Below are 27,721 nucleotides of genomic sequence, written 5' to 3'. Positions count from 1 at the left end.
ACAGATTCAAGGCACTGTAATTCCCAGAAGTCATTAGCTCATTGCACCTCTAGTTTTAAAAGCATTAAATAAGTCACTTTTCCATTTCACCTCCAGATTCTTCAGCCTGAACACATTTTAAGCATAAAGAGGTTGCCTCTTCTTCTAAGCTTCTTCTTAAGCTATATATAAAAAGAACTGCCAGACTGAGTAAAAGCAAAGCTTCATTTAGCCCAGGAGCCCGCCTCTGCCTTTGGGGGGCGGAGGGCAGAACAGATACCCAAGGAAGCCAGGGAAGGCAAAAGGTTTTGCTGAAACTCATTCCTATTTCCCAGTGATCTTTGCCTCACAGCTGCCTGAGCTGGTAGCTGCAACTGAAACTCCACATTTAATTGCACTTTCTGAATCTATCAGAAAAGATTAGGGCTTTTTTCAGCCATTTTTTCCCCCCTTTGTTGATATATTCACCTCCTTGATCCCCTGTGGTAATAAGCTTCAGGTTGAATTATTCATTGCATCAGGAAAAAGAAAACAAACAAAAAAAACCACCAAGTCCTGCTATCTAATAATATAACTGTCTCTTAGCTCCTATATGATGAAAAAGAATCAATCTCTATTGGCTTTCTCTGTGTCATATATGATCTCCATGCCTTCCTGCAACAGTTCCCTTCACCATCTTTTTAATTAGTTTCCTCATACATGGAAGCCATCCATGCTTCTAAACATCTACACTTTTCCATCCACCAGAGATGTGATACAGATTTATGTCACTGAACAATAATGTCTCTGTTCCTTGTATGTTCCTAATACAGCAACACAGAATTCCATTTTTTTTTACTTTCCCTGAATATTGATCTTTCCTAAAACTATGCAGAAGTATTATCTTAAAAAAAAAAAGATTAACAAATTCAGAATCCATGCTTGTGTACACAAAGTTGAGTTATTTTTTCCACTTTGCACTTAATCTATTACTGTAAGCAATTATTATCAGAAAAACAACAAGGTATGTTCCCAGAGAGAAAAGAAGCTCTTGTGATTAAGGGACCTAAACCACATTCAGATGATACAGAAGTGTAATCCAACTGTACCTCAAACTCTCTGGGACAGCTGAAAAATAGTAATTTCTTTCTTTGCCTCAGTCCTCTTTTATGCAATAGGAAAAAAAAAGAGATGTCTGTGACAAATGACCTTCCCCTGACTAAAATGAGACATATCTAGGGGAAAAGAAGAAATACAAGAGTTTTCCAGGCTGGGAGGTTCTATCAGTTTTCCCTACCTCCACTTTTCTCGTAACCAAAACAAAATAAGAATGTCATCAAGTTCATTACAGATAGAAAGAAAATTAGGTATATGTCTTCTGGATTTCTGCCAGATAAAATTTATTTGAGGAAAGCAGATGCTTTCTGCAAGGATTTTGTCAAAAATTCTACTTCTTCAGTAGAGATAAAAAGCACTGACAATGTTTTGATCACATATATTTATATGATAAATAATAAAAATGAGCATATTTCCCATACTGGAGATCAAGGAAGGATATTCAGACAGAAAGGTGAAACTCTTTCAATTCTTATGAGACTCAACAACAGTGAAGGAGATACATCTTATTAAATATTTGTTACACTTGAATAAAAAACATACTTAATAATTAACTGGTGTGCATTTAATTAACATAATGACTGCCCAATTAAATCAAAATGAAAATTTAATTTGAGACACTTTAAGTACAAGTAGATTAAGGATAAAATACGAATATCCTGAGTACTTATTCTTCAGGACTGAGGGTGGAGGTAATACATGGCAATGTAGCTCAACCAGAATTGCCAATTTAGAAGGGGTAATAAAATATTATTTCATCCACAATTGGCCACAGGAAGCAAAAAATGCCGAACAGGTAACAGTCTATTTAAAAAATAAAAAGCAGAAAGGATGTTCTGCCATCTACCCCGAATCCACAATATAGGCTATGTAATCTTTTCTCATACCCTTGCATGACAGTCCTATATATAAAAAAGGATCCACTTAAGGGGAAAGTTAGCCAGACATGATATTGATTTGAAACACACTTCATTTTAAAACTACAGAAGTGTAAGGTTGAGAAGTCTCAACCAACAGGTCACTTTGCTAGGCTCTTGCTCCACTACCTGTCTTTCTGGTGTCCCTCCTCCTAAGAGCAGCATGCCTCCTCCTCCATACAGATACCCAGGATGATCAGGATTTCTGTTCTCTGGGATATGAGATGCAGCACACTAGTATGAGGGGTGGTATTCCTGCTTAAGTCAGACTGGAAAGGTTTAAAGTTAGCTCAGTGCAAGAAATAAAACAATCATTTCCAGATCTGCTGTTCTAGTAAAGCTAAGAAACTACTCACAATTACAAAAGGTTTGAATTCCAAGTTTCTACATGTTTAGTAAAAAATATGAACATCTCATTAAAAGTTGTGATACTACGAAAAATACATCCGCAGTGCCCTTTAAAAGGTGCAAATACCATTGTAAATACCACTTATCAACAGTACAAGGCAAGTCCTTCAAACTTAAAGTTTAAAAATCACTTTTACATGGAACCTATTTACACCTCAGAGTCTAACCTCAGTTACAACTAGTTCTCTTTTTTCACTACTTAGACACACATGATTGTGGAGTCTTCTTAGTACTACAATGACAGACATGCCAATAACATTAGAGGCAAGATAAAGCACCAAACATAAAGTTAGGTCATTACCTGTTATATTGCAAAAAACACGGAGCGGTCCAAGTGGTCCACTTCCATCAGAATCAATGTAGAAGAAACCTGACGTCTTCCCTTGGTGTCGGTAAGCCTCACAAGATTGTTCATAAATAGCTTAAAAAGAGAGAGATTGTATCACATAAAAAGGAAAAAAACAGACACATTTTATGCATGAACATTGCTTTAATCATTGCCATAGCATAAACTGTTGGCTCACTGCTGATTAGCATGTGAAAGAGGTAACTGCATTTGGACTTGAGCCTATGCTCAAAATTAGGCATGTATTTAATCTCTTCCTTGACACACCGTGGCTTTAAAGATATGAGCATTGGCCTTATTTTGGATTAAAGTATGTAAATACTTAAGTAAATGGATACAAACTTTCAAACATGTCACCATCTAGTTATGGAGTGATAGATATATGCATCCACATAATGATATTTCAAAGACATACATGATACACACACGTCTAGACAATTTACTACCTAGGCATGCGCTCACGCCTTGTCAATGCACAAGACTGGCATTTTTGCCGGTCTTCAGCTTCCCTAAAGGATATTGTTACAGGTATCTATAAAGCCCTACCACCAACTACCACTCAAATGAAAACAAGCCATTGCGAAAAGCTCAAGGAGCAAGAACAGGAGGAAAAACTACCACAGGACAGTGCAATTCCTTGTATCTGAGTCATGTTTTCAAGCAAGATATCATAACTGTCACTCCACGTGGTGCAAAGAGAAACACATCCCAGAGGCACAGTTATGAGGTATCAGAAAGTCACATGTATGATCCTGGATCTTGAGCAACAGTAACATTAAATTGCATCGCAGGAGGATTGATTTTTTTTTTCCACCCATTTAAACACTTACCTGATTACACTGACAAGGTAACTTTCCATAACAGCTTATGATTGTTCAACTAATTGTCAGCAAATACAATAAAAACCACAGATTAACTTAGCAGATAGATCAAGACTTCCTTTTTTTCTTCCTATGAGACAGTGTTCTGTGGAAGACACAGTAACAGAAATGCAGGCAAACAGAAGTACCCCTAATCTTTAAGTAAGCTTTTGAATGCTACCAGTAGTAGAACATACAGAAATGTATTTGGATGTCAGGTTTGGCTGCTGCGAGGCCAAATCTATCTTCTACTTAACCCTTAATTTTAAGAGTACAGTTAGCTACTATTTGAACATTTGTACATCATTATACAGCAAACACAGTACTTGCACAGATTGGGAGATACTCAGGGGAACTTGTGAATAAGCCACCGCAAATCTTTTTCCCAAGTCCCCTCAACTCTTCAAGCAGCAGAGCAGTACAGTTAAACTTGATATGGCACAATATCTGTTGTGTCGAGGTTGTATTTACAACTGCAAAGTTCCCAGTGCCTTTCATCTGGAAGGAGCTCAAGATTTGCAGACTGAGTGCAGGGACAGCACTACTTTGCCATCTCTGAAATGCAGTCCCAGCCTCCTGCAGAAGACAGCAATTGCTCTGCACCAGCAGGAATAGTTCCTCCTTCCCACTCCTGTGCGCACACGGACTCACACCCCTCCTTTCCCCTCATTCACTAAAAGTAGTTTCTCTAAAGAAACAAATTTTAGAAAGGCTTAAATGGTCAGCCTGAACGAAGTAGCCTTGTCTGACTATTATTCTGAAGAATGCTGTAAGACGGTTCATCACTTAGATTTTAATGAACTTGGACATTTATTCACTTCTGCCAACAAAACAGAACCACAGTTCTAGGGACTCCAATTCCAAATTGCCTATGAATTAAGAGTCTCACCAGTGCATCACTTGTACCACTCACCAAAATATGCTTTCCCCTTGTACACTTCCCTCCTGACCAGACATCTTAGCAGAAAGAACATCACTAAGTGCTAAATATGCACAGTATTACCCTTCCTGGAGTTAAGAAGCTGCTTAAGGTACTCAGCACCTGGTGAGACAATGCTTTAATTAGTATCCATCCTATAATAAACAGAATTAAGAAAGCTTCTTCCTAACAGTCATTAGTCTGATGTTGAAAGCACTGTAGGAGTCCAGATCTCTAAATTTCCCCTCTGATAGCTGGCCAAGAGCACACAGTAAATTCAAAGAAAGTTAAATCCCCAAACCAGAACATATTCTTCCACAATTCACAACCTGAGGGGCTAACAGAGAGTCCCTCAGTCGCTGAAGTGCTGACAAAAGCAACTGGGACATGGAGGGTCAGGAAAGGGACTGTAACAGGCGATTAAGTAAGCAATCAACGAATCATGGTTTGATCAATTTGCAAAGTTCTCAAACTGCAGTTCACTTAGTGAATTTGCTGTCATCATCGTTACAGGACACTTTATCTTGTCTCATTAGGGAATATGCCAATTGCTTTCCCTGAATTGTTTGCTGAGTCTTTTTTAAGACAAAGGACGGTACAAGAAGCAGAGATATAAAACTAATATGTTGTCAGTGAACTGGCACAGCTAGAAACTCATTCTTCATCACAAACCTTTTCTTACTAAGTGTTTTGCTTGTTCTTGACTGTCATTTTGCCTGGAGACCAGATACACTTTTTTTTCCAAATTAACAAGGAAAGATGTGAAGATTCAGCTATTAATAATGTAGGCTTATGCAAACAGGGATGATACTCACCTTTAGATGCCCTCTTTGTCACTGCAACTGTGGGGAAAAAAAGGCTGTATAGAGCTAGAAATCAGGCTAGGGGCTCAACCGCTATAAATCTGAAAGGATGCACAAGCTTCAGTGAAACTACAGTTATGTCTACAAGAAGAAAATCCATCCTGGTATGTTTTCCTTTTGGTTATATGAGAATTCCAGCAGTAAATACTAAGGAGCAACAGCAGAAGTGGGAAAAGTCTATAAACCTTGAGCTCTAGCACATAAAACATATTCTAAATATCATGACTTAGAGAAAAGCTGTTTTGGGGGACAGTTTGCTTTGTAGCTGCACACTGAAAGTTTCACATGTCTGTATCTTAGGCGCTTGGTACCGCATACTTCTAGATTGGATGGACCATTGCTTTTAGTTTTCTTTTTTGCTATTTTATGCTTTATCCTTCTCATCAAGGAGAAAATGATATTTTTTTTCCAGTCACTGGTAGATGCCCCTACAGACATTTCAAATGCACCATCCATTCCAAGCTCTGCTCAACGTCTTTGCAGGCTGAGCTGATTGCTTGTTTCAGAATAAAGTTATGCAATTCCATTTGCCGAAAAAAGCCCTATTACTCCAGTGACAATAACTTGAAGCTGTCTTTATGGTTCAATGGAAGACAAGATCTCTTTGCAGTCATTCTTCTCTTTATGCAATAAGAAACATCATACAAAAGTAAAACCCAGACAAAGTCAGCTGTGACTGTTAAGACCCCAGAGCCTCAACTTCAAAAACTGCCGTCCATTTTACTTCTCTGATGTAGATGGAGATGTGGTCATTTTGGGAACAATAGGAAACTATTATTGTAGTTGTCATTAAAGAGTCATCAACCATTTCTGCATGCTCACTTTCAAAAAGCAAGCACCAAGTGTAATTATGGAACTGTTGACAAATGCGTACATTTTAATGTCAAACAACATCTGCAGTAATTACACCTTTTTAATAAAGCAGAGGTGTTCATCAGTTCATTAGGATCATCAACAATTTAAAAGTATTATTTTTAAATTAAAAAAAGGTTATTTTATTTCCTTCTGTGAAGCATTTTAGTGTTTATACTTGCACTCCTTTAAATTTATTTTCAGATTTTAAAATGTTCACCAAAAACCAACAAATGTTCTTTATAGGCTGCTCATGTAAAGTTTGTTTTTGCACTAGCACTTTTTGATAATATAATTTCAAAAATGAAACCTCTAAGTTGTTGTTTGTCTGAAATAAGTAAGATCAGTTTTCCTTCTCTAACTGTTCCACACTTCTTTGGGACTAATTTTGACGTATCAGCCACTGAAGATAAAATGATAGTTTTCAGTAACATTTGCTTCGCTGAGTCAGAACCAACTGAGAATGACAGTTAATGACTTTCAGCCCCTGTTGCGTTTCCTCAGGCCCTTTTGGGAACAAGCTGCATTGCCACACAGCACCAGCACTGCAGTTCCTGCCATCAAGTTCCCACAGGCAGTCAGGATGAAGCAGTTTGTTTCACAGAGTTGCATTATGCTAGTGCTCGATGGAAAGAGATGTCAGCAGTGTACATGAACCCATGCTACCCCTCTGCAAGTACGGCTTGGATCTCACAGTCAGGTATGGCAGGTAAAATCATTAGGGGAAACTACAGCACAAGGCAAAAACCCGTGTAAAAGGTGTCATAGGGGCAGAATTTAGCTGATGTGCTATTGCTGGTAACAGTGGCTATTCCAGGAAGATAAAACAAGAAACAGCTTGACTCCAAGGTCCAAGATTTAGTAAGGGAAACCAGACATCAGAAATCTCAGTCTCAAAGAGACTGCATGTCTTTTATAGGCTTGTTTTTTTTTCTTTTCCCAGAATTACCTTTAAGGATTTTTTTTAGAGGCTACTGCCATGTTCACAAATAGATTTTAAAACCTTCCAGAGCTAGCTACTGAAACTGACACAGCCTGCGAGCCCCATTCTTCATACGAAGAGCTCCTTCCCTAAGTACTATACATGCTCTTGCTTACCTGCTAGGATGAGTCGTGCTGATGGTGTTCAGGCATGTACAATACTGATGGAGTTCAAGACATCTATTTCCCAACCCCTTATAATCCTCAGTGAAACACATATACTCAATTTCTCCCTCAGGTATCTCTTTCAGCTTTAAGTATCTCAAATTAAACTAGCTTTTCAGATCAACAACTCATCCCATCAGAGCATTCATTTTGAACACTGCTTTACTCACTGATCATAATGGCCATATTTTCTTTCAGTTCTCACTTCTCATCCTCCCAGGTGCTTAAGAAATGTTTTGTCAAACTTTGATCAACATTTATAAAATAAACACCTTATGCCCAGTCAGATCAACATCACTTCTCTTATATCTCCTGCGATATAAAGATTCATAAGGCCAAAAATCAAAATTATGAATCTGAAACATATACATCTCGTATTTTTTTTTCAAGTAACACACACTACATGCATAAAAGAAGCATCCTAGCAAAACTATAAATATGCACTTTGATTGATCAAGGTTCGAATTATAGATCCATGGTTCAGACTTCAATGCCAGAAAGGCATTAAGAGATTTTAATGCCATTCTAATAGCCTATTTTGACTTTTTGTGTAAAATCAACTAGAGAATTTCATTTCCTAATTCCTACATCAAGATCCTCATGGCTGGTCAGCCAGAGCACACACAGCAGCTCTCTGCACCCTGCAGTCAGGTCCTACAGGCCTGGAGTCCCTCTTAGCTTGGCTCTGCAATTGAAACTTCAGCCTTGATTCAATACGCTGCAAGAGCCTGACAAGTTTTAAATATGAGCAATTTCATGACTGTTCAGCTCACTGAAGTATCTTGAACCTGTTAATCCAACTGTTTTAATTACAGTCCTTAAACCAGAGGAGATTGTATCCCTGCCATAGCTGAAATATTTAACAGCACATGGCTCAGCACAAACATTTTCAAGGTCAAATTTCCATTGTTTCCAACATAACATCTTTTTATTTCATTTTTCACTGACTACCAGTTACTATATTGACATTCGTCTTCCAGTCTTACTTTTGCCCTAACCAATTCACCTGCAGTCTCCATGATAGCCTTCACCAAGCACATGATTACCATTTCATTGTGGAGCTCCTTGGCTGATAAGCCTTTAGCTGGCCTCAGTTCTCCTGACTACTTAACAACTCTGTTTCATTTGCCCCCACGTTCCTAACTTATAAAACCTCTCCTCTCTCTCAGACCACTTTAATTTCATTTTCCACCTCCAGTTCTATTTTGTCTAAAAAAAAAAAAAAAAACCATCAAAAGATTGCTCCTTGTACAAAGACTTGAACTTCAGCAAATAATCCCTAGGGAGCAAAATGTTTAAAGCCTCCTCTCATCAATGGATTAATAAATTTGTTATTCACCCAGTAAGATGCACTCCTTTTCCATATTTAAAATACTGCTGGCTGTTGGACTTAATGCAAAGGTTATAGCGATCCCTAGACTTCAGTTTTAATACTGGGAGACCAGGCAAGGTAAATCTCTCTCCCCTCCACCCAGCAGTACATTACTGGCATAAATAAAACCAAGAGCATAAACTCCAAATCAAAAGCAAATTGTTTGGTTGGTTTATTTTATCAGAGGACTCTGTCCTTTTCAAATGTAATGGACACCAAGATAACTTTCCTCAAAAAATAAAATGAATGAAAAGTAAACCTTAAAATGCTCAATATATCTTTTCTAGAGTACTTCCAATTACTTTGGAAGATGATCACAGACATTTTTTTTGCAAATACTCTGAGTTGGGGATTCAGAATTTGAGTTGTACTAGTTACGATTAGTATATTACTAAAATCCTGTAGTATTGCTGTGTAGCTGATAATTTTCAATTTCTCAGAGGGAGGTAACATTTTATGGCGATACAATCAATGAAATACATTGAAGAGACTTAAAGGTCTTTAATTCTTTGTTTCATTGGGAGGCGCTGACACTGTCCATTTCCCAGCTAAAAATGTAGCAGTGAGATGCATGTTGCTTTAACCACCTCTTAACAATTGCACAGTCATGAAACACTCACAGTAGGTTGAGTACTTACTGCCGGATCATTTGGGACTCATTTCATTGCTCTGTGATTCTTTGCAGCTTAGATGCAAAAAGCAATAACAGCTCCTATAATTATTATTATTACTATATTCTGAGGTGAAAACTTATGTACTGGTTAGATTAGAAAGGCCAGTAAGAACTGGGGATTCTCTTGGGATCTGCAACCAGATCTGTAACCAGCCCTGGACTGACCTTGGGCAAATTGATATGCACAAATGCCAACAGAGACCGAATTAAGCATTCTCATCAAAACACTCAGAGCTCCTTGAGGCAAAGTGGAGTTGACTTTCACCCTCTGTTTGTATACCTCAGGCCTGACAGATTTGTTCTTACAGACTCAGAGTAACAAGTGTTCAATCAAGTATCTTTCTAAATAATAAATAAAGCAATATGCAGTGGTGGGTTTCTTCTTCTCTTCTCATTCCAACAGCAGAGGGATTAGTATAGGCAATGAACTCTGGGAATGATCATCATTCTCACCCTTATAATACAATTGTCTTGTTAAATGCCAGAAAAAGAAATCTGTACTCTCAAAAATTGAATTTTGACAGCTCTGCTGTTGACAGACTAATGCAGACTGTGCTGTGATGTGCCTGGATGACAGATGGCTTATTTTTCCTTTTTAAAATACGTATTTACTCATTTGATAAAGAATGCATTATTTCCATAGATAGCTTTAAAATTGATTTTACCACAATGTCACTTAAATGAGTGTTTAGGAGGGATCCTTCCATTACACTTGAGAATTAGACAATTTCCTACTATCTAAGCTAAGGCTCCTCCTGGCCATAGTACGAAAGGTCATGTCAGCCCGTCCTCCCCTGTCGCTTCCCCGCGGAGGCTTGAAGGCAGCTGTGTCAGTCAGGTACCCCAGCGGCAGTCAGGGACATCTACACCATTTTAAGAGCGGTGTTGGAGGGAAAGGAGAAATCAAAGACTTGAAGGACATTGTGCAATGCATGGTACTTCAGCCTTGCTCTTGAAAGTACTGGTGTCCCTGTGGTGATGGTCACACCTGACACAGGCAAGCTTCAGATTGAATTGAGTTAGTCTCCCACATACCCATTTCTGCAGGAAAGTCCCTAAGTGGAATACTCTCTGTGTTATTTATAAGGAAATGTCAGGTGAAAGGAAAAAGATTTTTTAAATGAACACCACTGAGAAATGCAGATGTACAATTTACAGATACACAAATTGAAGGGAAAGCATTAATAAGACAGTTACTTATTACAAAATAAACAATGAAAATTCATATGCCACAAGCGCAATGTGAACAAAAATATGCAGGAACACCAAGTACGGTACAGAAAGCTTGGTATGAATATTAAACGTGTTTTGTTTAGTCAAAGAACACCAATGTGTTTAAAAAGACATGGAAAAACCTGTTCCAGGAATCTCAGACAGAAAAACTGGCTACTCAGGACATGAAAATTACATGACTAGACTCACCTTTAGACACCTGGCAGACTGAAACTCTTTGAACCTCATTTGCCCAGCCAGCAAACTGTGTATGCATCTCCCTGCCTTGGAACACCGGAGAATTACCAAATCCATCGCCGGTGCTTTAAGATGTGGCTCCAGTACTGCTAACAATCTGGCTGAAGCTATATTAAGCTTTTCAGATCAAACATGACATATGTGGCAAACATATTAATATTAAAAAATACTTTTACAAAGCCTGAAGTTATGTTATGTTTATGTCATATCAACGACTATATGACATTTCCAATATTGGATGGATCTTTCCTCCAGCAATTACCTAGGCCAATAAGACACATGTCTGTATGTGCAAGACAGATCACACACCAAAGCAAATACTCAGAATTAAATTACATTCTGTTAATTATCACTTTGTAAAGCTTTGGAACATGTTGACATCCCCAGAACATGAAGAATAAAGCCATTATTTCATATTTCTCATCATCTTTTATATCGATGTTCAGCACTCTTTGGAATTAAAAAAATGCACCCGAGACTAAAGGCCATCTGAAAACTATAATATACGTAAAAAAAACCAGAAATACAGAAGGGGAAGATAAGGCTGTCTAAGGGACTCATAGAAAGAGGAGATTACTAATCATTATCTTGCAATAAAGTTATAAAATTCTGTATCTCAGGGACATTTTACACTGGTCCACTGCTTTCACTACCACATGATTACAAGCATGAGAGAGATGACTATGCAGGTTTTAAACTATGACATTTTGATTAAAAATATTTTGTGTATATATATATATCTGTAATTCTTCTCCCTCTGTTTCTCTCTCAATACACCTATAATTCTGATCTACCTCCAGTTGCCTACAGTATGTCTAAGGTAAGACAGCCTCCTTCTATATAGACGACCGACACTAGCGTGTGTCAGACGTGGTCCATGAACTTACCATGGACACCCTATCGCACAGTGAGATTAGACAAGTTCTGAAAATAGCTCACACTGTTATATACACAGAGAGAGCAGACCACTATCTTAGATTAAATGCCAATGTATCAGTCAGCAAGAAATAGATGAGCTGAATCCCACTCAGGCCTTTTTCCCAAGCTGTGTACTAACATCAGTGTTTCTATCTAAAAGAGGAAAACAGAAAACAAACATTACATTATTATGTATTTTTCTATGGTTCACGCATGTGATTACATAAAGGATCCTCTCCTATCTATCTGAATTATATCAGACTACTCCAATACCTTATAGATCAGTAGGCTACCCACCACAGTGTAGAAATGCAGAAAGTATCTATATAAAAAAAGGTTTCAGCTGAGATAATCTTCCAAACTATTTAAATGCAAGCTGTGCGAAGCACATTTAAAAGATAAACCAAAAAGCAAAATCATGCATTTCACAGGCTCGAAATAAGACTGCATCCTCAAACCACTGTCTTAGCTACAGATCAGCTGAAGCAGCAGTGAGCAAACAGTAGTTTCAAAGGAAAGAATCCATACCATTTCACTGGACTATATAGATCATATACCTTCTAAGACACCTGCAATATGTATCTTATTCCAAAGAGAGGCAGAGACTAAGGCACAACAAAACTCACACATGAGCAAATGTAACTCATCTACCATTGGATTAATATCCTATAGAGTTATTCCACGACTCCTAGCTTCCCCAAATTGAGGGCAGTGAAATGGGTATGCAGGGACAGTCAGCACAAATTCTACAATTCCTATCAAATTGCGTGTCCACGTGCATTTGTGACAGCAAGGCACTAGCACATGCTTTGGACTTTCACAGCTACAGGTAGTACAGAGATGAAAACACAATTGCTGATCAGTGCTGCGACTAGCCAGCAAGAAGAAACCCTCTTTCCCCATCGGAAATTAAGAAAAAAAACAAAACCCAAACAACAACAACAAAAAACCAACCAACCAAACAAACAAAAAAACCCACAAAAAAGATGTGGAAGGTATTGGTAATATTCCAGATGTAGTAGCTTGTGAAGAATGATTAACTGTTACTAAACAGAAATGGACGCATGCATCAGGCAATAAGCTTTGCAAGAAAGAAACAATCTGTCCAGAAAACATTCAGACTCTTCCCGTGCGTTATTGAAACACAGAAAACACCACTGAGGTTTAGCAATATTTTACTTGTATTTACAGCTAAGTTCAGAAAAGAGGAGAACAGAAGCAGTACCAGATGAGACTTCAGGGTGAGACTTACCTGCCACAGAATAGCTACTTAACAGGACATGACCCTACACCCTTTCAGTGGTGGACCCTCATCTGGATCAGACAGATTGCCACACCTCCCCTGACAGTTTAGGAGCTTTCAGGATCAGAAGGGATTTTGAGTGAGCAGGAGGATACCTGAGTTTTGCAGAAAACTGTCTGCCTCCAGGAAGATTATATTAAGGCCACGTCTACACCCAGCTAGTTCTTTATATGTACGTTGGTGCACTTTTGCTTTATCCACACATCTTGAATTTCAATTATACTAATTTTCAGTCATGACAGACACAGTCTTATCCTACATATCTGATGTGGTCATGCAAACATTGTCCCAGCTGTGTCTTCTGTCAGCTTACTGTTCTGCCCTGCTACTGTCTACTGCCCTTCTGTTGCATCAAATGCAAACTATTTATCTTTGCTTTTCATGGCATATTTCCAAGCCTATCTATCTGTCATGACTCTGGCATTTGCCCTGTCAAAAATGTCGAACTCCTCTGGCCACAGCCTTTTATTTTTCAAACAAGTACATTATTACTTTCTCCCATGCATCTCTCTCCTTCATGCCTGTGAGCATTCAATTTCTTCCTCTTTTTAATCTCTGCCGTATGACTTTTTTCCTACAAAAAAGCCTAGCAATAATTATGTACCTGGTAAACTGAATCCGTCACCTATGATGCTGATGAAGCCTTGCTGGTGCTCCATCAGCTGCACTATCATGTTTTTTTCCCCTCAGAAGCTTAACTGTAAACTCTTTGGAGTAGGGATAGTCTGTATTGTTAGCTTTCCTCACAGCAGGATCCAGTGCGGTCCATGAATACTTGGAAGAAACCAGTAAGATTGCTTATCACAAGCATCTGGCTTATCACAAGATGTATTTCAACACTTTACAGATGATGACAGTAATTTAGGGACAATGTATCTTCAGATCTCAGTTCTTAGCATGTTAAAGTCTTCCAGTCTGAGCTGCTAAAACACAAATCAATCAATTCTGGTTTGCAGATGCATGTCATGCAGTACTTCCCAAAAGCATGGCAAGGAATGGGTCTTTTTATGTTACTCAACCAGTTGCACCCACCTCTTATGAACACCACACCAAAAAGAGGCAAAAACCACACTGATGCAATTCAGAGAATCTAGCTGACAGTGAAACTACTCACACTATGTTTGACTTGCAGCAGATTGCCAGTTAAATCTTTGCACTGTTATTGCATGGACTTGGGTCTGAAGGGAAGTTTAATAAAAGAAATAGCCTCTCCAAAGTGGTACAAGTTCACTTTCAGGCCTGTTAGCCTCAGTGTTCTAGTAAAAATCAAAATCTTTTGAGATAATGTTTCAAACTTTTAGAAATTAGATGCTTTACTTTGATAGGCCTACAGTGAATTACATGATTGGAAGAGTTGTCTGTACACTGAGGATATTCTGCAGTTATGCTGCAATCAGATCTGTGGCATTCATTCAACTGCTACAAGGGATTTCTCTACATCAACCACTATCAGCTGAAAGTGATAATGTCTTTTGTTCTGCAGGTTTCTTATCAGCAGTCTGCATTGGCCCACCAGCTTTGAAATGGCTTCATCACACATTGCAAGCACACAAATGCATTTCCCCAGAATAAAGTTCCTATTTGTCAGCATTGCTTGGCTTACAGGGCAGCTGGCTCTACGATCTAGCTGGAATCAAATTAGCTGTTGATAATATGGTTGTAAATAAGCTGACCAGCTGAACAGCTGTACATCACATGAGTGTGCAGCTTGACCTGCTGATAAGTCTTGACACAAGATCTTCTTGAGAAACTTTCCAGAGTAGTTTTTTACATCACTGAACCTTAAATAACTGCAGCTATGTATGCGCCTTTGAGAGCGCAGACATGAGTTCACAGAAGCAGGAGGCTTCACTAGCTCCATGCAAATGTCTGTGGGGAAAACTAGTCATGAACCAGTCCTCTGTGGTAATGAGATGGTCTCCTTTGGACATAAGCCACACTGAGCTGGCACAGACATAGCGAGCCTCACGCCCCGAGCTAATATGACAGTGCAAATGTAGCCTCGAGGTTAGCATTCTGAATCACCTTTGATAGTCAATAAGGACAGGCCTCTTCCTTCCCAAAGGAGTCTCTCTCATCTCACCAACCAATTTGGCCATCTAGTTTTGTACAAAGCATCAGCTGGTGTAAATACTCTGCTGTGGCCTCAATCAATGCATGCACTCTGGGTTGGGTTTGGAGGTTTTGAAGAGAGATGACACCTTTTGGAAAGACAAAATTGCTTGACAAGATGTAAACTTTCTTTTCAAAACTATAAACTCAGCATTTTTCTTCCTGTCCTTCATCTGACTTGGCATGATTTCTGTACCAAACCCTTAGTTTCCTTTGTGCTTACAATGTGGAGTTCAGAGAATGAATCTATGAACAGACCTTTCAACAACCTCTCCTGTCAGCTGCAGACCCCACGCCACAAATGATTTCACCATTAATTAGCAAACCATTAAAGTCTCTAGAATTACAGTACAGTTGCCGATATTCTCAGCTTCAAACCACTAAGTAACTTCTCTTCTGCTTTTTAGCTTAACAGGGAAAAAAATGCATCTCTCAAAAACCTCATCCTACCTGCAGTATGAGTGCTCATCAAACATCTGGAGTGGTTATAGTTATATTCCTGGAATAGTTATTCTTCCTAATTCTTTTTTTATCTTTATTTTCAGTGACAGAACAGGAAGTTTACCTTCATTTTCTCACTCAGCTCATCCCAGCCAAATTCAACTAAATGTCTAGTAACCGGCGTGTCTACAACATGTATGTAACATAAGTGAATTTAAGATTTTCCAAATCAATGTATAATGTGAGAAAAAAACATGGAAAATCAGTTTAAATAATCTGGTTTTGTCTCCTCCAAAATATTTATCAAGCAGCATGCATATTTCCAAATGGATTCCTCTGTGTTCCCAGCCCAATTATTGACCTGTTCAAACCATGTCAGGACATGCTACATCCTGTAATACAATAGGACCTCTCACAAAGCTCCTCTCTAGTTTATGTGCACTTTGACATTCAGCTGTAGTAGAAAACACTCTGCCTGTGGTTTTACTTACAGTTATGACAGGTAGCTCCCATGTAGCCTGTATCATTACAATCGCAGTAAAATGTGGTCCAGGACTGAGAGCATTTTCCTCCATGTTCACAGTAGTTGGGTAAACATCTAATTGGAGATAGTTTTTAAAAAAATGCAATTAATTATAAACATCTCTGTAAAAATAATGTGCTGGAAAAAGTAATTATAAAAGTGTCTCAACTCCTCATTCAGAGTTTCCTAGGGCTGAATCACTGTACAATACCTGAAATAATTACTTATTCTTCTGATCTGTGATTCACTTCAAACACAAGCACTGAAGACAACAACATTTAATATATCCAGCAAGTAGGTAAAGATCACTCTCAATAAAAACATTCTAGTTATGCTCCAGTTGTTAGCAATTACAGTGTCACAAATTGTCCGAGCACAGAGAAGAAAAAGCAACAGGTGAAAATGCTGTTAAAATCCTGCTTCAAAGGAGAATCCCCTGTTGTCTGATTAAACAGGCATCCTTGTTATCAAAATTAGGCTGAATTACATTTCTGGTAACACAAACAGCATGAAAATCTCAAAAGTGAGAGGAAAAAATATGCTTCAATTATGAGTTCTGTAGTCTGTCTTCTATCCCTCATTTTAGTTGGTATGTCTCTAAAGTATTATTGTGAAACAAATTACTAAAAGAAGAAAGAGGAACAACAGCACGCAGCTTGGGAAGTGAACAGAAGCAAAAGCTGTGGGAAATAAATTCAATCTCCAGGACAAGAAGTGAATGCTGATCTGAACTACAGTGGTGTAAAGCTAGGCAGTGCAATGGAGTTAGACCAGTCTAAATGGAAACAGACATTGTTCCATCGTTTGCCTTTTCTTTCCTTTCCACCGCCCCTTACTGTACATTAGATAATCACTTTTACATTGTATGTTTGACTTTGAAAAATTTTTATACCACTTGTTTATACCACTGATTTTATTGTGATAGGTGGGTGGATAGAAAACAGGCAACCAATTTATCTCATACACATCAGCACTCCACTAGGGTTTGCTTTGCTGTAAACTGAGCTTCAAAACCCTTTTTACGGCCAGATCTTTCAGTGGTGTTAGTGATGAAGTCACTGAGGCTACCTAGATTTGTACTAGCTGAAGACATTATTTTCTTGTAGTTAATCTCATCCTTAGGAAATGTTTTTGCATTCAAGTGTGCACATTGCCTTTAACTGTGGCTTTCGGTCTATTTCTTCTAGAATCCTAACAATTAAAATGCATTTCACGCATGCAAGAAAACTTGTATGTCACTAACGGCTACAATCTCCGCTAGTCTTTCAAGCCCCATCAGCCAAGCATTAATCAACTTACTTGAGTCCAAGGCTGTTTAGAGCTGCCAAACATTGACAACCCAAATAAAACTGTTTATGCGCATAGGGGCCTGTCAGACTGACCTCATGTCCTCAACATGTCGTATGCAAGTACATGCATACATACACAAATACTCAACTGTATAAGTGTATGAGATTTGTTCTGCAACTCAGGTTTACTTGATCACTGTTTACACATAAAATTATAAAGATTGTTTAAAATACTAATATGAAATATTAAATCATTTTTATTAAGGCTTACTCAGTTATTATAGTTGTTATTTACTATCCAAGTATTAGAGACATACAGAATTCAAGAAGAAAGTATGTTAATTATAACTATCTGTAACATCTGTTAAGACAATTATAAGATATATTGGTCTTATAAAAATAATTGTTACCACTTCTACTAATTGTTTTGCTTGTATAGAAAATGAGGAAAGAGAATGGGAAATGCATGTGTGGTTCTCCAGCTCACCAGAGAGCTTGTTCCACTGCTGTGGAGAACACCTCATTTTAAAACACGAAAGAAACAAAGGGAACAGTCAAAACTGTTGGTTTTTGCCACATCCTTATAGGGCAGGACACCCGAGAAGGGATTAGATGTTGGCTTTTAATGATATGCTGGGAAATCATCTAACAGAGCCAAACACCCTGCCAGTGCAGTGACAGCCCGTCCAGCCCCTCTGCCATAACATCTACTCTTGGCAATGGTAAAGAGAGATTTAGAGGCTTTGGGTCGATGACAAAGAAAGCAAAAGCAATCTACAGGATGGCACAAACAGGACTGGTTGGTGCTTGATCTGCACCCAGCTATGCTCTGCAGGACCTTGTCAGCTCCCTTGAACCTGCAGCTCCCCAACAGCCTCATCCCAGAGGCTGCAGGAGAAGCACAGTGGTTCAACACTACTATGGCGTGTACATATGAATTTTGTCTGTAAGAACAGATTTGCTCATATTTTTGCTTTGGTTGTGTCTGCCTTTGCACTCAGCATATTGCCTTTACTTCTACCTGCTATTTGGTAATAAGCATTCATTTATGTCACCTGTACACAGCAGTAGGTATATTCACATCACAGGAGCGTTGGTGACAAGAAACATCTGATGTTAATAAAGCTCTTTGGAGAGGTAAAAACCCCCAGTACTGTGTTATTATCATAATTTACATCATCAGTGTAATGGACAAACATGCTTTCTGCCTATTTTAAGCTACCTTTTATTAATTAACCCAATGCAGTAGAGCTAATTACTAGTCATTTGTGGTTTGCTAAAGGCCCATATCAGAGGCTTAACCGCATTTATTCCCCTAAAACAGTTTCCTTTTAAAGGCTTTACAAAGTTGAAGGTCACCTCTCGTTTCTACTTGTCTTACAAATGCAGATGCTTTTTCTTCCTCCAACAGCATACAAAACACAAGTCGAACCAGCCATGTAAGCTTTTAATGATATTCATAAATTCAGAATTAAACTTTTTTTATTCCTTAGTCTATTTGCTTTAATTAGTGCCAACGGCATAGATCTTGTTTTTGGTCAGATAACTAACCCTTTTAAGAGCTTATGAAGCAAATTTCTTTGCAACTCTAATAACTACCATAATCTCATTCCAGCTGAGCATTTGTGTCTTCATTAGAAGCAAAATTTATCCTAATTGTCAGAGAACTCAAAATTAAGAAATAGCTATGATTAAAATTAATCAAGGCATGGGTAAATCACAGGTTATTCCATCTGCTAACTATCCAGGATCCTCATGTTGAAGGATTTAAATACATATAATTTAAAATATAAATTAATATTTGCATTCTAGCAGAATCAAACAATTTTAGCAAAAAAATCACAGTGGTATCACAGAAGGTTACATAGACAAAAATGTGCAGCAAGTAGCCCCTGACCTATTTGCAATTGAGACAAACAAACAGATCAAATCAATTTTTGTATCGTAAATGGGACACTGAAATTTAATGATTTGTCTAAGACAGTTTGTAACAGACCAGGGACTCTGATCTTCCAGATTCCAGATTAATTCACAGAATATGGTGAATGAATCTTATAAAAAAATAAATGAAGCAAATAAATTTTTTCCTCCTTCAGCAGCTTAGCCATCTAAGTAAGCAATATGCAGAGCCTGCACAAAAGCATTCACTGTCCTTAGATGAAACATTCACCTCCAAAACTGCATGTGTACTTCCTTTGAATTCAAAGGACAACCTACATAGACATAGAGGGCAAAATTTGGTCCTTTGATAGGCATGATGAAGAAATAACAATGACAAAATTACTTGAGTGGAAAGGCTGAAGGAGTTCTACACATTTGATGTTACACTTGACTGGAAATAAACCCAGTACTTTCAATAAGCACCTCTCAGATTTTGTTATAGTCAGCACAACACATCCTGCCTGCACCACTCTCTATTCTTCCTAAATGAAGATGGAAAAAAGAGAACTCAGAGATAAAGAAAAAAGGAGCATACACCTTCAATATTAACTGTCAATATGCATCATTTTGAGACAAAGTCCCTAAAACTCAACAATGCCATAACAAGGAATCACATGAAAGTTAAAATTTTTTTCTATTAAGAAACCATTTGCCTAAATAATATCTCAAATTCATTTCATTTCAGCATGTTTTCCTATTTAAGGGCTGCAGCTATTTCACATACAGATAACAAAGATTAACATTAACAGGGATTACTTCATATAGGCATGTACGCATGATGAAACTCATGGTGTTACTGTAACAGCCTATACTTTGCTCTGGTAAAATAGTGTCTTTCCACTACACTCAATAGATTGAGGCCAATTGCAACAGCATGGATTTTTGCCCTGCTCTCCTGAGCCACAAATCTGAAATTCCTTGCTACAGGACATTTTGGATACAAGAAACATGTTCAAGGGGAGACCAGACCAATGTTTGGAAGAGAAAGGAAAGAGAAATCCACCAATGTTACTACACAGACAAAGTGTAACAACTTCAAAGATTTACACAAAGATGAAAACAAATGAAGATCAGAGACCATTAGAAAAGAAAGTACCACATGAGCTCATTCCATTCTTATTTTCCTCTGGATGTGCATCTGTGGCAAAATAGTGGGCCAGATCTCCTTAACTAACTGGAGAAAAGAGAACTACCAGAACCAGAGAGAGGAAGGGAGAAAGAGTGAGTAAAACAGTATTAAGGCTCCCCACTCGAATCATGTTGTCTTTTATTTTTTTTTTCTTGTTTTCAGGTATTGTTTACTAATACAGGCTACAGAAGGGTTAACACTCTCCAGATCTTCAGTTTTCCTCAGTACACATTCCCTCCTCATCACCACACCTCCCAACTTCTCTCTCCTCCTGCAACTTTAGAAAACTCAGTATGCTACAACACTTTTTAAAAAAGTGTTGTGGCATACTTATTCTTTTTTAAGCCATCTACATTTTCTTCCTTAAATGTACTAAGTTATGAGAACTCTTGGAGTACAAAAAGAACAAGAGTAACATGAACAAAGACAATTCTTCTTTTCCATGCTGCAAGTCATTTACTTTACGACACTGAATAGATGTAAAAAAAAAATAATACATTCTAAAGACAAAAAGAAAAAAAAAAAAGCATTTTTGGTAATTTTAATAATTTTCCACAAAGGTAGGCTTTTATTTGCAAAACTTGATGATTGAACTTTTAAAATATACTATTATTTCCATATTGGCCACCTTGGCTCTCAGACTCTGCACTTGTATACCACTGTGAGATTAACATTTAGAAGATCTGAACATTGATGCCAGCTGCCCTCAGGCATGTGGCTGGGATAGAACTGTGGGAGGAGGTTGTGCTGAGATTGGTGTGAGTGAAGGGAAAAGAGCCTGTTACCTATGCCTTAGATAAAAGGCCTTTTTTAAAGGTTTTATTGCTTTGTTGTTAGAACACCTAAATTTTTAATAGAGGTAAATGTGCTGACAGTTTGGCTTGGCATCAGCAGAAAGGTTTTTATATAAATAAATTTGAAAATGAAAAAAGGGAAACAAATAAACCATCCTGTACAGACAGCTGTTCCATTTAGAATTCATCATTTTACAAAGCAAAAGCAGAAGAGCCATCTGCAAAAATCAAACAAACAAACAAACAAGGACAGGATGTTATATCCTACATGCATCCCCACAATTGGCCTTTAATTTACCATAGGGCTGCACATCCCATGAATTTTGACTCTAAAAGAATAGCAATGGAGGTGAACTCTATTCAGGTCCCCCCAGAAACTCAATTCCACACTCAAGTTGGATTCCAAAAGCCCCCTACCAACGTTCAAATGGCTGCCTCCTCCACATGGGTCTCATTCAGGGCAAATCCCCTCTCAAGCACTACCGGGAAGTCCCTCTACTCTGTATCAAAGACAAAAGCTACCTCCAACTCCAGCATCTTTCCACATGTACAAGTCACTGCAGTTACAGGAAAGAGTTCACCTTGCATAAATCAGTTCTGCAGCATTTACTAAACATATATCCTTACAGCATTTACTAAACATATTTTAAAGGACTGGATCAGCACTGCTCTTAGTCTGTAGTGGTATCAGCTAAATGAAATCTGAATTCAGCACCCTCTGCACGTGCTTCACATGAAAATAAACAAACAAACTTATCTGGAAAAGAACAAGACTAAATTAAAACACAATCTGTCTCCAATTCATAGGTGGTGATGTGAGTGTGGCAGATGAATCTGAAGAACCTATCTTTATTTTGCTCTGAAACACAGCAGGTCAAAGGAGGTAATTCTGCCCCTCTGTTCCACTCTTCTGAGACCCCACCTGAAGTACTGCATCCAGGTCTGGAGCCCCCAACATCAGAAGGACATGGAAAAAAAGGGTCCAGAGGAGGGCCACAAAAATTGATCAGAGGGCTGGAGCACCTCTCCTATGAGGACAGGCTGAGAGAGTTGGGGCTGTTAGCCAGGAGAAGAGGAGGCTGCAGGGAGACCTTATAGCAGCCTTCCAGTACCAAAAGGAGGCTTATAGGAAAGATGGGGAGAAACTCTTCAGCAGGGCCTGTTGCGATAGGACAAGGGGTAATGGTTTTAAAATAGAGGGAGATTTAGATTAGATATTAGGAAAAAATTTTTTGCACTGAGGATGGTAGAACACTGGAGCAGGTTGCCCAGAGAGGTGGTGGATGCCCCGTCCCTAGAAACATTCAAGGCCACGTTGGACGGGGCTCTGAGCAACCTGCTCTGGTTGAAGGTGTCCCTGCTCCTTGCAGGGAGGATGGATTAGATGCTCTTTAAAGGTCCCTTCCAACCCTAACTATTCTATGATTCAAGAAGTGTGATCTAAAAACATCCAACTCATTTCTATAAAACAAGAATGAAATATTTAGAGGACTTTTCACAAAGAGAAAATAATCTGGAATATAAAATAATTGTCATTTCTGCAGAAAAGACATTATATACTGAAAACTGCAATACTAGAGAGAATGGAAAGAATGGATGCCAAATTATCTGTGAGGGTTTTTTTTGTTTTTGTTTTTGATTTTTTTTTAATTCCTTCTGCGATGCACTGTAAGTATTTATGTGGGGGTGAATGCAATATTAAACGTTTGCTTTTTCAATCCCAGCCTGGGACTGTAATAAATAAAATTAAAACTCACTGGGCATAATTAGCCAGGATATTTTCTCATTTGCATGGCCAACTTTGGGGAAAAAAGGAATCATATAAAGTTTGGCTTCTGCTGCAGGGTATACATTAAATCTTGGAAGAGATTTGGGAAATGCAAAAAGAGACTGTGCTTTCATCGGATTTATCCTAACACCCTTCACCTGCAATAGTAATTAATTTCCCAAAGGCCTATTTTGAAAGTACAATACATGAAGCAATGTTAGGTTCAGTACTGAAAGAAAAGAAGGAAAAAGTAAAAAAAATATTATTATTATTTCTTACAAGTAAAAAATGACAGTAAAATCTAATGGAATCCACAAAGGAAGTAGGTATAAAGCAAGATTTAAAAGGTCAGCTCTATTTACCAAGAAAAAAAGAACACATTAAGCTAATTTATTTAGAAAATGTTCAGATAAAACATGGGTGGGGATAAAAGAATAGGGACTAAGGATGGACAAAGGATGCTATTTGTGCTCTGTACCTCAAGTAGTACAGGGAAGCAAACTCATGAATCAACTCGGTATGCTTCTCCCTAATGAAATAAGCTGTTAACACCAGTCCCATTGCAGTGATTATTATGTATACCACACGCTGCTCTCTCCATTTGTATTTCCTAGGAGAAGTGGAATATGCAGATGAATCTTGGTTTAATAAGGATGGCAATATCAGTGTGTGCTGGTGTCTGCCTGCTGATGCTACAGAGATGAAACACTGCCAGAATTCATAAGAAAATATCTGATGTCAGGTTTGCGTTCCTCATTGCAGATCTCTGGAATTCCCAGGATGTCCTGCCAGATGAACCATCCATCCATCTGCCAAGGTGGATTCAACGTGCATCATCTTTTTTATTCTTTTTTTTCTCCTTCCTCCCTCCCTCCTCCAGGTCACTTAAGGGAACTGAAGTTCCCAGTGTCGTCCTTGACCAGCACTGTCAGTATTTGCTGTAGCAAGGGCAGGGTGCCAGCCAAGTAAAAATAGGACAACCCAGCCAAAGCTTCATCAGCGCAAAATCAACATGAACTGCAGCAATCAGATTAAAGTACCCTAGGACTTGTAGAAAGGGAGAGCAATGCATGCATTTATCTATGCATTCATGCGAGTCTGACGATAATGCAAGGCAGGTGCTGACTAGACTTGTAGTTCATTCATGAATAATGACACGTTCAACGCATAAATGGCCTTTTTAAATCCCAAGACTACCTAGTCTCATATACAGAAACACAAATGGTGTATGAAACTTAGGACAATGTAACAATGGGTGTACAACACTGTGCTTCTGCATCTGCCTTAGCCCTACCTCTGTCCAGATAAAATTTGCTACCAAAAAGTCAATGGTTTGAAGCTATTTCAGCCCTGGCAGGAATAGCAGAATGACATGAAACTGCAAGCTCCTCAACATAGTTTTCTGTCACTGATCAACTTAAATACCACATCCTTGTGATGGGGGTTGAGGAGTTCAAAAGTATTAATGTAACCAATGTCATCGTTAAGGATGTGTCTCAAGAGGATATGACACATCTAAGGATGTGCCTCAAAAGCCTAGTGGAAGCAGCCATTTGTCTAGCAACACCTTGAGGGGCAAAGGAGACTATTTCCATGAGAGGTGTCAAGTCAGAGGAAAACAAGGCCAGTTTTCCCCTTACAACAGCTGTTTAGCACAAGCTATCCCAATTGCAATGCTCCTAAGCACTTCTCTTTACAGAGTTTAGAGGAGCTGGTAGCGGAAATCAGACCAGATCTTACCTCTTTGTGTACACCTGGAGTGCAAGAACTCCTGGAAATGGAATTTTCTTCTCTGTGACTAATGCTGCAAAGCAGTTTGTTCCACTGCATACAAGAAGTGGATGAGATTAATCAACCCATGCCTTCAGGCTGCAGGCGACACCGAAGCCCTTGCTGCTGTATTCCAAGGATCCATCTGCTGTAAGAGCAGACAGCCTTGCTCGGCCCAAAGGGAGCATCTGTGCCGTATGATGAAAGGCTGGAAATCCACTGTGTTTCTGGACTGAGGTTTAATGATTTTTCTGGCACATTTTCCTAATATCCATGGCAACTCTTGAGCTGCAGTATCCCTTGAGCCCACATTCCTGTATCTATTCTCTGAACAGGATGCCAACCACAGCAAACAACCAACCCAGCTTCAGGACTGAAGCTAGTATTTGTAGTCCCAAAACCTGGCATTCCAGCCAATTACTGAATGGGAAATCCCAGAGCTTCTCAACAGTGTGGCCAAGATCTCAGCATCTGCATATTTGTTTTCCTACCCATTTCATTTATTTTTAAATGAGAGGCTGTCTGAATTTCTCCCAGGCTATGCCTTCCATTGTTTGCCCACACACAAACAGATCCACACCCTCACAATTCCACTGACATGTAGGAAGAGAAAACAGTGCAGAAAGAATTAGTACTTAGCAAAATTCACAGTCAGATTCCAACATATTTTGAGATTAGCGCAGCTATGACAGAATGTATTTTGGTTTTGAACAATGGCAGTATAAAGAGCTGCCCACAACGAAAAGGATGTTTTTAAAACAGTAAGGAACTTGGGCTTCCTAGTCCTAAGATTATCAGACTCCCTCCAGACTTCACTTCAGATCAACAGTGCCTCTCCTCCAATTTCCTCACTCTGACAGTGTCACAGCAAAGATGCTGATGAAATAGGTTTAAGAGCATCCCACTGAATACTTTGTCAGTTTCCAGCAATCTGTGGCTTATGGATTCATTTACACCTTACTGGCTTTTTCCTCTATATTTGACCTCTACAGCATCTAACAACATCCAATTTGATGCTGTGTAGGATTTGAATTTATGAGAAACAGCAAATTCTTGTTTATTTTTCATCTCCTTCACGCCGCTCCTCATCGCACAACCCTGCCTAGCTCTCTCTTCTCCAGGCTGAAGAGTCCTAGCCTATTTAATCTCTCGTTGTAGATAACATTTGTGGCACACAAAAGAACAGAGTGTCAGTTTTAGAAACAGCCATGAGGCCTGAATGACAGACCCTTATAGTCAGAGCAGCACACAGCACCACCTCTGAGTAGCCCAGAGTGTAATTCTTGGAAAGGGCTGGTCAGGCCAAGGCCAAGGCTGAGGTCAGTGAATACATCCAACTGGATTTGCATTTCATCTTTTAGCAACTGAAATAGATGTTGTGAAGGGATCAACACACGGTTGTTAGTTTGATTTTTCTAAGGGCAAGATGCTCCCACAGTTATTCAGTGCCTCAGCCCCCTCCTAAGAGCTTACAAGCTTCTCACCCTCATTTTGACTCTATCTGAAGGAGGGACAGACACCTCAAATCCAAGAAGTCACAGGATCTCATGAAAATAGAGCACCAAGTAGAAAGGAATCAAGTTACTGTTCATCAAAGAAGAATACACAGCCTCAGCTGCACCATCCCTCTAGATGTCATGGAATCTCCAAAGAAGAAATTCTAAGAAGAAACAGAGTAATAAATTCTGCAATCACAGAGCTTCATCCTGCAGTTGTAAAAATGAATCATCCATTGCTAGAACCAAAAACTAAATCAAGAAAGTAACAAATGACTAGAAAGTGTTGCTCCTTCTCCCTCAATTCCTTACACTCCAAACTTAATATATACATCTCAGGTTGAAAAAAAACCCCACAAAACTGTACCTGTGTGGTAGATGGTCCCTGCTCCCTGCCACAGCACTGCCTTAGAGTGTCTGAGAGACACCATCTACCAAATGAGCTTTCTCACAGGTGCGAGAAATCCTGAGCTGAATTCCTGAAAGGTATTTCCCACATTTTGTTTTGGCTTTTTTTTTTTCTTTTTTTTTCTTAAGCAGTGTTATTGCTGTTGACATTTCAGAACCCCCATCAGGAACAAGAAACAACAGCTACAGGAGAAGCCTGAGTGAATGCAACAGAATTGCACAGACCTGGAGAGAACTGAGAAGATCACTTAGTCCATTTTCACACCCCAAGGCAGGATCACCCATATCTGTGTTTGCTATTTCTTACAGACTCATCTAATCTATTCTGAAAGTCTTCCAATGACAGAGACTTCACAGTCTCCTCAGGCAATCTATGCCATAGCTGTTCTCCTACATATCCTCGTCAGAAAAGATGATATTCCCTTCTGTGCTAGAGCAGCAGCCTTTTTAGCACCTGAAGACCTACCTCCTCTCAGCAATCTCTTTTCTGGTTAAAGAACCAGAACTTAATCAATCTTTCTTTGCAGGGGATGTTTCTTAGACTTATTCTGAGTCTTTTCATATAGACAGGGACATTCAAGAAAGAATTTGGGCTCTGAATCTGTTTATAGAGAACAGAAGTTTAGATGCATGAGTGCTAATGAACCTAGGACAGCTAAACATCAAGTGGCAACCCTGGCTAGTGTTTACTTCACAGGGTTTGCTCATCCCCCTGCTGCTCCTCTCTTGGACACATTTGCCCACTAGGTCTGTTTTGTATTTCAAGATTTGTAGTGTTGCCAGTTACCCCAAATTTCAAAATGAAGGCTGCAGATGCTGAGCTTGGTATTTTGGCATCAATGCTCAGGGGTCCTGCTTAGATCAGGGTAATGACAGCAAGCATGCTTTCCTTCTAAGCAAATAAAAGAAAACATTGCATGAAGAAAATA

At 38.8% G+C, this 27,721-nt stretch overlaps 1 protein-coding gene across 1 annotated transcript in view; it reads right to left on the bottom strand.

Annotated features, from left to right (window-relative positions):
* Positions 1–27,721, bottom strand: part of CNTNAP5 (contactin associated protein family member 5) — a 287,941-nt gene that overhangs the window by 94,714 nt on the left and 165,506 nt on the right. Inside the window, exons 11-12 of the mRNA XM_086750483.1 lie at positions 16,166–16,272; positions 2,701–2,820 (exon numbers count right to left, since the gene is read on the bottom strand). Coding sequence (XP_086606609.1) covers positions 2,701–2,820; positions 16,166–16,272 — 227 coding nt within the window. The remainder of the gene's footprint in view (positions 1–2,700; positions 2,821–16,165; positions 16,273–27,721) is intronic.

This window comes from Chlamydotis macqueenii, chromosome 6 (genome assembly GCF_036417535.1).
Source record: "Chlamydotis macqueenii isolate bChlMac1 chromosome 6, bChlMac1.mat, whole genome shotgun sequence".
Taxonomy (NCBI): domain Eukaryota; kingdom Metazoa; phylum Chordata; class Aves; order Otidiformes; family Otididae; genus Chlamydotis; species Chlamydotis macqueenii.
This window is presented reverse-complemented; position numbering and strand designations above follow the sequence as displayed.